Here is a 13,811-nt window from a genome sequence, read left to right on the forward strand (position 1 = left end):
TTGGAAGCTCTTGGGATTGAGGAGAAATGCACAACATGGGCGTTGAGCTTATCATTGCCCTGTCATGACAATGAAAAATTCCCAGAAGAAAATACTAAATCTGGACTGATTAGATTCTGGCCCTTTTTAGTTTTATTTTAAACCCAGAATAATTTAACTGTAACATTTTGTCCCTTTAATTACTCAGTTTGCTAAGTGCGCTCTCCCATATTGTACTGAGCCACATAGACCAATGTGGTCTTTTCATCTGCGCTGATGGGAGTAGGGGTGAAATGGCAAGTGTGTTAATGTCGGCCTCAGTTTCTCAGTCAAAGGGAATGGGAACTTCCACAGCTGGAAAATGTCCATATGTGAGGCACGGACAACATTGTGCTTTGCTCTGACACCTTCCCACAGTTGAACAGCCAGCTGATAACTTCTCGGCTCACGCGTAAATAATAATCATAATGGCAAGTTGGCAGTGGGATTCCATAGAGCCAATGATTGACACCTTCAAGAAAATGTGCGATGAGAAGAAGCTGAGCTGTACTGTGAAGTAATTGCTATTGCAAAAGCAAAAATGAGGCTTCCCTTTAACCTGACACTGTGACACAACCCATCATGTAATCCTGTTATGGATTAATCAAAGGATTCACTGTCACATCTCCAAGGTGGGCACAGTTAATTCTAATGGGTATTTGCTGCAGGCATTACTCCTTTAACAATGCTGCCCTTGGTACAGAGACCAATGCACTCCACTGCTAAAGCCTGTTGCTAAGTAACAGTCTCCATGAGCCTGTGAAAGAAGCTTGGCTGCTTCCTACATCAACAGGGAAAACAACTCGTTCTGCACGTATGAAGTGTGCTGTTGGGATTTTTTGCTGATTAACTAGCTAGTCACAATTTGTCTGACATATCCATGACATACTCACATTCACAGGATTTATCTGCTTTCAAAACAAATTACTGATATAGTCTGCATGAGAAAAGATTCCTGACACCAAAGTAATTATATTAATTTTTATAATGTTCATGCATCACACACAAGCAGACCTGCAGTCATCCATTTTACCTCCTGCGTCTACCATCTAATAATTGTGCATAAACATATAGTTTCTGTGACTACAGAGACTAACTCACTGTGCAGTTATTGCATCTTTTCGCAAATCTCTATTTTGAAAAATAAAGAAAGATTGCTGTGTTGTTGCTGGGTAGCTTTAGTTGGTTGGAAGGGAGCTCAAAGTGTATGTCCTTAATCCACTTTTTTGAGCTTAAACCAAAAACACATAATGTCAAATACTCAGATTTTTAAAAATGTTGGTGCAAATTTTAAGCAAGAGGTTTTGAATCTGTGCAGTTGCTTTTATGTACATGAACGCCACATGGATTTCAGATATAGAGCAGCTGTTGTCAGATAGTTTTGGCTTTTGAAGGAATTAAGTGCAAGGACATTTCTGCTGAATTTGAGGTGGTGTTAATTACAGTGAAGAAAGACTGAAGCTGACAGAACTATAATTAAATGTCACTTATTATATTTGCTCTTTTAACACTTCTGGGGAATAATTGACTCCTTAGTTCTCTAGAAGGAATGAGTAGTGCATAAATTGGTAAAACCACAGCGAAATGAGCTTGGCTTCCATTTAACCAAAACTGAAATTTCTTTGATTTTATTGTGGCTGCAACCATAAGTGTAAAGGAGAAGCACTCTTCACATGTGATAGTGTTAAATTGAAGGGTGCAACATGTAGTGCTAGTGATTTCTCACTACAGTACATTGAAAAATAAGCATTAATAGAAAAGTACTTTTTGGCCCTTAATTTGCTCCTCTTGAAAGCGCTGGCAAATGATAGCCTAGGTATAGTCACCCTCCATAGAACTTATAGCTCAATAGACCCTCATTTGGCCTGTTGTACCTGTATTGGCTCCTTGAAAGAACTATCCAGTTGATTCCACCACAGCTTTTGCTCATAACCCTGCAAACTGGTCGTCTTCAATACACACCCAGTTTACTTTTGAAAGTCCCTGTAGAATCTGATTCTACCACCCTTTCAGGTAGTACAAAGTAGATGATTATAACCCTCTTCTGTGTATCCTAAGTACCCAACCAGGTGCTATTGCTTCAGGTTTAAAAACAACTTCTCTCTCCAACAAGACAGAATCTAACCATCATCCCTTGACATTCAATGGCACTGCCATTTGCTAAATCCACCACTGCCAACATCCTGGGGGTTACCATTGACCAGAAACTGAACTGGACTAGCCATATAAATACTGTGGCTACAAGAACAGGTCAAAGGCTTGGAGTCCTGTGATGAGTAACTCTCCTCTTGACCCCAAAGCCTGTCCCTCATCTACAAGGCACATGTCAGGAGTATGATGGAATACTCTCCACTTGCCTGGATGAGAGTAGCTCCAACGACACTCAAGAAGCTTGACACCATCCAGGACAAAGCAGCTCACTTGATTGGCACCCTGTCCACAAACATTTACTCCCTCCACCACAGGCGCATAGTGGCAGCAGTGTGTTCCATCTACAAGATGCACTGCAGGAACTTTCCAAGGCTCCTTAGACAGCACCTTCCAAACTCACGACCACTACTATCTAGAAGGACAAGGGCAGCAGATGCATGGGAACACCACCACCTGGAAGTTCCCCTCCAAGCCACTCACCATGCTGACTTGGAAATTTTTTGCCGTTCCTTCACTGTCACTGTGTCAAAATCCTGGAACTCCCTCCTAAACAGCACTGTGGGTGTATCTACTAAAATGGACTGCAGCGGCTTAAGAAGGCAGCTCACAACCATCTTCTCAAGGACAATTAAGGTTGGGCAATAAATGCGGGTGTAGCCAGCAATGCCCATTTTATAATGAATGAATAAAAGTGCCTTAACATAAAATGTCCAAAGGCACTTCTCGGAGGCATTATAAAACAAAATATGACATCGAGTCACAAATAATAAGGCAATCAAATGCTTGGTCAAAGAGAAAAAAAAATTTAGAGTGTCTTGAAGGCAAAGTGAGGCAGACAGGTTTAGAGAGGGAATTTTAGGTCTTGGGACCCAGCCAGCTGAAGACATGACCTTCAATGGTCAAGTGATTGAAATCAGGGTGCTCAAGAGGGTAGAATTGAACTAGTGCAAATATCTTGGAGGGCTGTAGGGCTCGAAATTACAATGATAGGGTGGGACAAATCTATAGACAGACATGAAAACAAGATGACAATTTTGATATTGAGGCATTGTTTAATTGGGAGCCAGTGTAGGTCAATGAGCAGAGTAGCAATGAGTGAATGGGATTTTGTGCGAGTTAGGACGTGGGCAGCTGAGTTTTGGGTGACCAAGTTTATGGACGGTAGTATGTGGGAAGCTGGCCAGCAGTACACAAGTCATATCTAGCAATAACAAAAGCATGAATGAAAGTTTTAGCATCATATTAGTTCAGGAAGGGGTGGAGAGACGCAAAGTTACCGAGGTCGAAATGTGCAGTTTTACGTTAGGATTACGTGATTGAAAGCTTATCTCGGTGTCATATTTAACACCAAGGTTTGAACAGTCTGGTTCAGTCAGAGACAATTGCCAGGGAGAGGGATGGAGTCAGTGGCGAGGGAGCAGAGTTTACGGCAGTGACACAAGACAATTGCTTCGGCCTTCTCAATATTTAATTATTGGAAATTTCTGTTTGTCCAGTACTGAATGTTAGATGCACAGCCTGGCAATTTAGAGATGGTGGAGGGTTCAAAATAGATGATGGTGAGGTAAAGTTGGGTGTCGTCAACATATGTGTGGAAACTGACATTGTGTTTTCGGATGATGTCACCGAGGGGCAACATGTAGATGAGAACTAGGAGGAACCCAAGGATGGATTATTGGGGGACACCAGAGGTAACTGCAGGAATGGAAAGAGAAGCTGTTGATGGTAATGTATAAGCCTAACCATTCGGGTTTGACTGGTTATTCACGCATGGGAATTGATTTTGGCCTCAAATGATGTTGGGCATGTGTATGCTCCTACAAGAGTTGTGAATTATTGATCGAATGTAAGAATCCTAGGTAATGTTTTCCTTCTTTCCTAATGCACATGCATTGAGACCATTTGCAGCAACTCTACTGTTTGTAACCGTGATCAGCTCGTTCAGCGCAGAAAATTGATTGTCTGGCACCTTTCTTGTCTCAAATCCACATTTGGCAGCAATAGCTAAGCAGGAAAGCTATTCTTGAGCACACTTTAAGTATGTTTTCTCTTGTAGAATCCATTTGAATCAACTAAAGCTGTGTTCCAAAATTGACGTTTCTTCAAATTGGACCTGTGCCATGACTAACAGAAGTTGTGCAATGGTAAAATGAAATCTAATAGCCTAGAGGAGTAGAAGGCAGCTGCTTTAGTTTGTTTTTTTTGCCTTTTACCTTGGGACTCTTGGATAAAATCAGCACATTTCTGGATTATAAGGACAATGCTTAATTGTGGCACACCTTGTAATTACAGTTTAATTGGCCATTATTCCCATGACACCTGCAAAGTAGTGAAAGAGGCACTGGACAGATGGATGGCACTTCTGAGGTCTGGTTGAGTGATCCTTTGTGGAGGAGGACAATCTCAGATTCCTGTTCTGTACCCCCGTCAAAAATGTGTTTGTAATTTGATAGTTGAATAAGTAAATGACATATGGTACATTTCTTTATTCATAGTAGACCCTTCTCTTAACCCTTTGGAACTTTTGGACCATGTTGTAGGAATGGTAGTGTCACCTTCGAATATAGGAATGGAAGGGGGAAAATCATTATCGGCAAAGCCAGTTCGCCATTGGGAAATCCACTCAAGCCCTTTTTTAAATGAACTAGAATTTTATTAGAATCAGGACTCAAGTGCTGTTATCTGGACCCTTGCCCACATTCAACAAAGTTCTACATCAGAAGCACAGCCTAGTTGACTTGGCCTTTGTGCGTATGTGAAGTCGGTGTGCGATAGTGTAGAAAAGTGAGAGAACATAACTGGGATGTAATGAGAACAGACAATTTTCACCTTCGCTAGTGAAGGTATACTCTTGCAGTATTAGGTTAAGTTTCATTGCAGAGTTTACCAGCCCCTATTAATTTCTGTACCACTATAATGCGGTGAAATAGTTTGCTAGTTATTTTTTGATGCAAAAATCAAAAAATGAAAATGTTAACTGCTAGAAATGCATTGGAAGTCGATTAACACCTGACAGAGAAAAGGCTAAGTGACAAAATCTGACAAAATCGCACTAAACTATTTCTTCCAAATGGTTATGAACTTGTTCTGAGTTCCAAACAATATATGAGATTTGTTCGTTGAGCTTTCTTCCTGTATTTTCTGATGATTTAATTTACCTGAAAGGAGGAGTACTGTGATGCTGCGGATTGTTCTAGCTGTACAAATGGCCAGATAATCCGCTACTGTGTTGCATGGAGTTCACGTTTTTCCAAGAGACCAAGTAATCTCCTTTATTCCTGTTTTGTTTCTAGGTACAGTCTTTGAGAAATGTGCATGAATATTGCAGCATATCTCAATTTGAAGGTTTTTTAGTCAAAGGAAGTATTGTTCTAATGAGCCTGAGAAAGCATTAAATCTTTCTACAATGCTCTCTGTCCTGTGTAGTACTATGTCATAAAGACCAGGAGGGTCCAAAGATTTGATTTCCCTACCTGAGTTGAGCTATCTGATCTTACACAAGACGCTACAGTTGCCCTTAGAAGGAAGATCAGTCATGGTTCCCCCAGCTGCTTGGTCCCCAGTAATTACAAATGGGAATGGTATTTATATCATGTGATAACTGGATCAAGCTCTGCTATGGTGCTGTCTATCCCCGATTCAACCAGTTGATGGGCGTTCACTGCCATGGTGGGCATTTTAAGAAAGGCCAGCTGGGTGAGATAATGAAAGATAATGCTGGTATCTGTGGCATCGAATTCCAGCAAGAGTCCATACTTGCACGAATGCATGCATACGAAAACTGGGTAGGGCAGGTGAAAGTATTGAAATGTTTAGATTGATGATTGTGGTATAAATAACATACTGAAAGGCATTGTCATTTTTTTGTGTTAGATATTGTGGAAATGTATGTGGAATTATGCATTTATGAACTCATTATGTACATCAGTACAGGTTGTTGTACTTGTATCGTAATGTTGATCATTCCAAAGGGTCAGTTCAGCTTAGGACCATCGTAATTCCTGAATCAGTTTAGTCAGCTGTGATTTCTGATGATTTGTCTTATGGTATTACCTGGATTAACTCTTATCTGATCTCTTTCTTGTCCTTGATCCATGCAGAGGGTGAAGCGACAGGGGTGATGGACAGCCTAATGGAGGCCCTTCAGTCAGGAGCTGCCTTCAGGAGAAAGAGAGGTCCACGGCAAGCTGGTAAGTGCTAAACACGAACAAATTTCAGCATATTAATGTACAATAGAAAATCTGTTTCTGCACACTTATAAGAACGTAAACCATTATTAATAAACTGTAAAGGATAGGTTTGAAGAAGTGCCAGTGAAGTTTTGTCAAGCTTTACTGACAAACTGTAACTTTCCAGCAGTCTTGTGACAAAAGGATAAGAAAGACCTCCAGACCTTGGCATTGCTAATGTAACGCACTGTTTTTCTACATACACTATCAATGTATAAATGCAATTTTTCAGAGATTAAAAACAGAAAATGTTGGAAGTACTCAGCAGGACTGGCAGTATTTTTCCAGTTCTGACAAAAAGTCATTGACCTGGAACATTAACTCTATTTCCCTCTCCACAGATGCTGCAAGGCCTGCTGAATATTTCCAGCTCTTGTTTTTTTCCTGGCATCCACATTGCTTTGCTTTTATATCTTTTCTTGAGAGTTTTCTGTAGGATGTTTGAAAAGCATGTTTCATTCTGAACTTGGACCTTGGATCACTGACCAAGGCAAGTGAAAATTGCATCTTTCGGAATTGCATTTTTCGGAAACAATTTGCAATAGCTGGGAAAGGAAAGCGTTTAGAATCTAGGGATCCATCCAATTTTGCTCTATTTTCAATCTGAAATGGTAGGAGCATAGGAACTGAAGAAGGCCACTCAGCCCCTTGAGCCTGTTCTATCATTCTGTTAGATCATGGCTGACCTATATCTTTACTCCATTTGACCAATTTGGTTCTGTAACCCTTAATGCCCTTGCTTAACACAAATCTACCAATTTTAGTTTTGAAATCTTCAATTGGCCTCGGCCTCAACAGCTATTTGGGGGGAGATTTTCAATTTCCCCTACCTTTTGTATGAAAAAGTGCTTCCTGACTTCACCCCTTAATGGCTAACTCCAATTTTAAAGTTATGGCTCCTTGTCCTGGGGTCTCCCATACCAGAGGAAAAAACTTCTCCCTTTCTGCCCTATCAATTCTATTAAACTTCAGTAGCTCATCTTCATCTTTCATCTTCAGTAGTTCAGGAATGTCACAATATTTTGCATATCTGAGTATAGCATAAATGAGATTGTGTTTCCTATTAATTAATTATATATTTATTTACCGACAAGTTACAGATATCAGTATAATCCATATAATCTTTTCAGCACAACTTCAGACTTAAACTTCTGCTGACAGCTTTGAAGTTATTTTAGAAGTTCCAAATGACTGTCCATCGTCTTGAGTTTGATCTGTATTCATTCAAATAGTTACTGATGTTGAATTCATTCATGTTGCTTTACAGCACTTAGACTAACTGCAATATTAGTGCCTCTGAAACAAAGCAGTCACATTGTGAAATTATATATTTTCTATCTGTATTTATCTCAGGAGCACGTATCTAATGTAAGTGTCAGCCTTCACTCAGCAGTAGGTTTGAAGTCAAAAGATTGTGTTTAAGTCCATTCAGAGTCTTGAGCACAAAACCCAATGCTGCAATGTTGGAGAGATCACCTTTTGGATGCAACATTTAAACTGAAGCCATGCCTGCCTTCTCGAGGACAAAAAGACCTCATGGCACTATTCGATCTGCAGCAGGGGAGTTCCTTGTGGTCTCCTGACCAATATTTATGTCTTAATCAACTTCACTAAATCAGATGATCTGATCATTATCTCCTTGCTGTCTTTGAAACCTTTTTACCAAATTGGCTGCTGCATTTCTTACATTACAATGATGACTACATTTCAGAAAGCATTTCATTGCTTGTAAAGTGTTTGTAACATCCTGAGGTTATGGAATGCACTATATTAATACAATTTTTTTTCCTAAACTGTTTCAAATTGATAAGATGATCACATCCTTCATCGCATACACTTGTCATTTTAATCACGACACAAAACCAGTTGCTTGGGAATAAAAGCAGAAAATGCTGGAAAAACTCAGCAGGTCCGGCAGCATCTATGGAGAGAGAAACAAAGTTAACATTTCGAGTCTGTATGACTCTTCTTCAATGCTTGTGAAATTGGATTTGAAAGTGTGCTTCTGTGATACCTTTATTTAATTCCTAGTCAATATATCAAAATAATAACTCTGGATATCCCCAAATTCTAACTCTTGCTCTTAGGTAAACTGCAGAATTATAGTAGGCTGCTACATTCCAAGTCAATGACTTTTTGTCAGAACTGGAAACACACACACAACATTCATAATTTGGATAGGATTCAACTGGACAAGATAGCTCTTTGGTACTGCATCCAAGTGAGTACTATATAAAGAGACTGCTTAGCCCTGGAAGGGTATCACAGCTGACTTCCATCCGGTTTATTTTTGTGATGTAGGAGAAAGGAGCTGTTACACAAAAATTATGGTAGTGGGTCTTTTTAGCAATTGTTTGCATAGATGAAAAGCCATTTTAGAGGACATAAGAATCAACCATATAGTGTGAACTAGAAACAGGATAGCAGGTTCCCTGCATTAAAGGAAGCATGAACCCATTGTTTTTTTTTATAACAATTACTGGAGTCAATAGATTAACATCTATTGCATTTTGTTTCACAAGTTGCCATGGTGATATTTGAGCGCTCAATTTCCCAAATCCACACTAACAAAACCTTCTCTTGCACTTTTTCTAATGATATGGATCACTAGTGGACAGAAGCTATGCTTGGTCAAATTGACTAGCTCAGCACACACTTGGAGTGAAGTCTAAGACCATGTGCACCACCTGGCTCAGTAACGTACTGTGATGACCTGAAACATGCAATAAGGGGTCACTGAGATGCTCTGGTAAGTTCACAGGGTCCACCCACCAGCCCAGGCAGCTTTAGCAATGCAGCAAAATCACTTTTCCTTGATGCTCACTTTAATTGAGAAAAAAAAGAGAAGAACAATTTTGAAGATAGAGAAAATGTTGCAGTATGCTTGAATAACATGATTGGATTATACATGCCCTGATTTGCCAAAATGATAATAGGCTGAAAGATTAGCAGTCTTAATATTCATGCATTCACTCTGTTTTCATGTTGGCAAGACAGTGCACCTATTATTTCTTAATATAGCTTTTTCTGAATCAATACAAAATGGTGGGTTAAAAGGGTGTTTTAGACACTTAGACTGGCAGCTGGCTCAGTGGGCTATTGTGTTGTTACAATGGACTGAAAATCAGGAAAGGCATCTGGATCACGCGCAAGCTTTATTAAAGATATGTCAAGTAAGACTGTGAAATTCTTCCTGGGAACAGTTAAGTAAATAATACTGATGGATTTGCCTGGCATTGAGAATAAGATGAAAGGTTTTCAATCTCAGATTCAGCTGTGCAACCGTTATCTAAATCAGATTTTCTGAGAGTGCTGTGTGCGTGGGTGAGTCCTGGCTGAATTAGGAACATTATAGGAAACAACAATGTTTTAATAACATTAAATAATAGAGCTATGCTTTTGAATATGCAACTGGTGAGCATCAGCTGCATCAGCCTGTCAGTAGGCTAACTTAGCCGAATACTGACAATGTAATATGGCTGGGTAAATGCTGCACTTAAGCCATTTGCTTCAAGGCTGCTTGACGGCCTTATGCAAAACTCATAACTCATCTCCTCGAGCTACTCCCATCATCAATGGCAGCTCTCCAACCACTTATACTTCACCCTGGTGTTATATCACTCAGGAAACTCTTTCCAGGCTTAACTCAAGTTTGAAAGGGGTATGTTGCTGGATGTTTTTGCAAGTGTTATGTAGAATGAAAATGCCATATACTTAGCATTGAACTTTGACAAAATCTCAATGACAGCAATGTGCCTGTTGTATAGCAAGGGCTACAGTTTGTTTTGCATTCATATTCATCCATGAAGAATCCACCCATAGCCTGGAGCTCCTCTGAATTTATTCTTGGCTATTTCACTATCCATGATAGAATACATGTGTTGCTTCTTTTTACTCCAAGGTGCAGTACTGTACTTTTATTTTTATATAAAGCTTCATTTTTTTCTGCCTCCTTGCATCTTTTATCCAACTCATTTTGCAGTTTCTGAGCTGCCTCCTCCATGTCCTAGTTTGGCATCATCTGCAAATTTGACTGCTTTGCACTGAGTTTCTGAAACCAACTGACATATGCAAATCAAAAGCAGTTGTGGTCCCAGCACCAAGCTCCTCACTCAGTACTCATTTGTGCTCCCCAGTATTCCCCAGCACTATGGGTTCAATGCACCAGTACTCCCCAGCACTATGGGTTCAACGCACCCGTACTCCCCAGCACTATGGGTTCAACGCACCCGTACTCCCCAGCACTATGGGTTCAACGCACCCGTACTCCCCAGCACTATGGGTTCAACGCACCCGTACTCCCCAGCACTATGGGTTCAACGCACCCGTACTCCCCAGCACTATGGGTTCAACGCACCCGTACTCCCCAGCACTATGGGTTCAACGCACCCGTACTCCCCAGCACTATGGGTTCAACGCACCCGTACTCCCCAGCACTATGGGTTCAACGCACCCGTACTCCCCAGCACTATGGGTTCAACGCACCCGTACTCCCCAGCACTATGGGTTCAACGCACCCGTACTCCCCAGCACTATGGGTTCAACGCACCCGTACTCCCCAGCACTATGGGTTCAACGCACCCGTACTCCCCAGCACTATGGGTTCAACGCACCCTTACTCCCCAGCACTATGGGTTCAACGCACCCGTACTCCCCAGCACTATGGGTTCAACGCACCCGTACTCCCCAGCACTATGGGTTCAATGCACCCGGAGACTTTCACCACCTGAACCAAATAGCATTGTGCTATGAGTTTACAGGTGATTTAATTGTGTGGTCTCTCAGCTTTTCCCTATCCTGCCCTCGATCAACGAGTAACGAGTACAGATTGTGATCAGGAGAAGGAATCTCAAGTGATTTATTTTTCCCTTTCAACCTAAAAGTGCCCAAGCCAATTTTAGCCTCCGTTCTGTCTCCATTCACAGCCAGCTAAATTCAGCACAGATGAGGAGTGAACCTTGGAACTCCCTACTTATAGTTAGTTCACTTCTATACCAGTTAGTTCACTTAGCTGAACAATATGAGAGCCTTCATGATCCTGTTTTCAATTAATTTTCCATTCTGCAGAAATGGTTTGCTGCCCTCAAATGTGCGATTTCATGTAATTCAGACTTTTTTTAAACAAGAAAGTGATGTGGGTGAAATACAACCGGACAAATCTTTTGTATTATGTTTCCATTACAGGCTTGTGAAGAATCCAGGCAACTTTGCTTCAACTTTTAAATCACAAATTGAAGTCTATAAAAGTTTGCGCTTAGACAGTTAAACAAAGCTTGTTGATGTGTTTTAAAGGCCACTGGAACATTATATACTTAACACCTGTTAGACCATGAACCTCTGGCTCTTTAAGTCATTCTGAGAGTTCCAAAATGAAAGCAGAAGGTCACAGTTTGATTGCTGTCCTGTCCTGAGATAGCTGACCCAAACTTGAGCAGCAGTTTGGGATCATGTGCACTTGGACTAAGGATGGGGAAACATCAACTCACATTCCACCTCTTGATTTCTGTTGCGTGAACCCAACCGGAAAGTGCACTTGTGTAGCAATTGGTTGGAGCCTGTCTCGGCTATCGTACCACACACACACCCCCCCTCCCCCCACCCCTTTCCCAGTGAAGCACCCTGTTGACTATCATTACCTAAGTTTAAGTGTTATGGATGGCCAAGGTAGCAGGGGGTTGATGGCGATGTGAAACTCTACCTTGATGCAAGGCCATCAGCAAGGGTCCTGAACCCTCTTGGGTGAAGATTGAGAGGAAAAGGGGGAATTAACAATATACATATTCTGTTGGGATTTTTAAAATTAAAATTGTTCCAACAGAGTGACCTCATCTAGGTATTGGTCACTATGAGCACCGTGGCACTTAGCAATTCATGGTAAATGGAGCTGAGTTCTACTGCTAGGTCTGCAACAATTTATAGCCAGAAAAATCAGTGCTCTGTTCATGCACACGGGTTCATGCGAGCAATTAATCACTGTTTGAAATTTCATGCTTAAAAAAAGATGATCAGGTATCTTAAGTAATAAAGGGTTCAAATGAATTTTATATAATTCCAAGGGTTTTGGTTATCTCTCGTCTGGTGTGAAGGTGAAGCCCTATCCCTTTAAGCTGATTTGCCTAGATTCATTTTGGTTGTAGCTGCAAATCTTGGTTCCATGCGAAAACATTCCAGTCAGTGTCATATAGTTGGCCCATTATGTTACATTTTTGGGATCTACTTTCTTCCTGGGTCGTTGCCTCCACATCTGTAAATAAAGTTGAGATGGTGAGCTCATAGACCAGAGATCTAATCCTTCACTGTCAGAGTTAAGACCCAAAGATCTTAGAACAGCATATAACATGCACTAAAGAAGTAATGCAGACTCGAAACGTTAACTCTGTTCCTCTCTCCGAAGGTGCTGCAAAACCTGCTGAGTTTTTCCAGCATTTTTTGTTTTTATTTCAGATTTCCAGTATCTGCAGTATTTTGCTTTCATATAACAAGCACATGTTTAATCTTTTATTTGGGCTGGTGGATTTTCTGTGGTGTTTCTTGTAGCTTAAGGCTGTGCGCACCTATCTGGCTCATTGAAGGAGGAAGCAATGGGCAGTGCACAGTGCTGGACAACCCAGTGCTCAGGAGAATGGAGATGAGGGTGGGGAGGATGGAAGAGGAATGGTGATTCAACATTGACAGCAAGGATAGGGATACAATATTCAATATAAATACCAAGGATAAACTTGAATTTGCATTAAATTACAGGTAATGCTGAACTCATCAGCTGTTTTGCCAAATATTTTTTGACATGTGATTGGTTGTTTACTTGACTGATCTAATTGGATCAGAAATGACCCAATAGGACAGCAGCCAGCAACAACACTTAAGAGCCAATTGAAAGTTAAAACATGACCCCACACCAACCCAATCACCAAACTTCTCTAGGAGGATCCGGACAGCACAGGGGTCTAGACCTTGATTTACATTCTGATTATACATATGATACAAATTGAGTGTCCTTAAAAGCAGCTTCTAATAAACCACTATCACAGTAAAATCAATACAATCTAATTCAGTTTCTGCGCAAGTAACACATAGACACCATAAATCAGAAAGTGCTGAATTCACTAAAAATCACAAAATTATTACACTCCATTATAGACTAAAGCTCCAGACACAGCCCTGTGATGAGAAGGAGACATGCTTGGCTCATGGCTTTGCTTTGTGATTCAAACAACATTTTACAAAGTTAACAAAGCCCCCTCACACTTCTGTTGTTCTGCTAGAAGCCCAGTTTTTACTTTGGTAATGCATTTACTGTGATAGATGCCTGCAAGTGAGTTGCTAGACTGTAGCCTAATCATTGTTTAAGATGACCTTAATCATGCGAAGCTGGAGACTAGATTGTATGATTTGATGCTGTATTTACCATGTAGC

General features: G+C 40.7%; 1 protein-coding gene across 2 annotated transcripts in view; it reads left to right on the forward strand.

Annotated features, from left to right (window-relative positions):
- Window positions 1–13,811, forward strand: part of LOC121280875 (protein diaphanous homolog 1-like) — a 342,942-nt gene that overhangs the window by 301,510 nt on the left and 27,621 nt on the right. For both annotated transcript variants that reach the window (XM_041193196.1, XM_041193197.1), the window contains one exon: window positions 6,270–6,359. In XM_041193196.1, the coding sequence (XP_041049130.1) occupies window positions 6,270–6,359 (90 nt within the window). The remainder of the gene's footprint in view (window positions 1–6,269; window positions 6,360–13,811) is intronic.

Source organism: Carcharodon carcharias, chromosome 8 (genome assembly GCF_017639515.1).
Source record: "Carcharodon carcharias isolate sCarCar2 chromosome 8, sCarCar2.pri, whole genome shotgun sequence".
In the NCBI taxonomy this organism is placed as follows: domain Eukaryota; kingdom Metazoa; phylum Chordata; class Chondrichthyes; order Lamniformes; family Lamnidae; genus Carcharodon; species Carcharodon carcharias.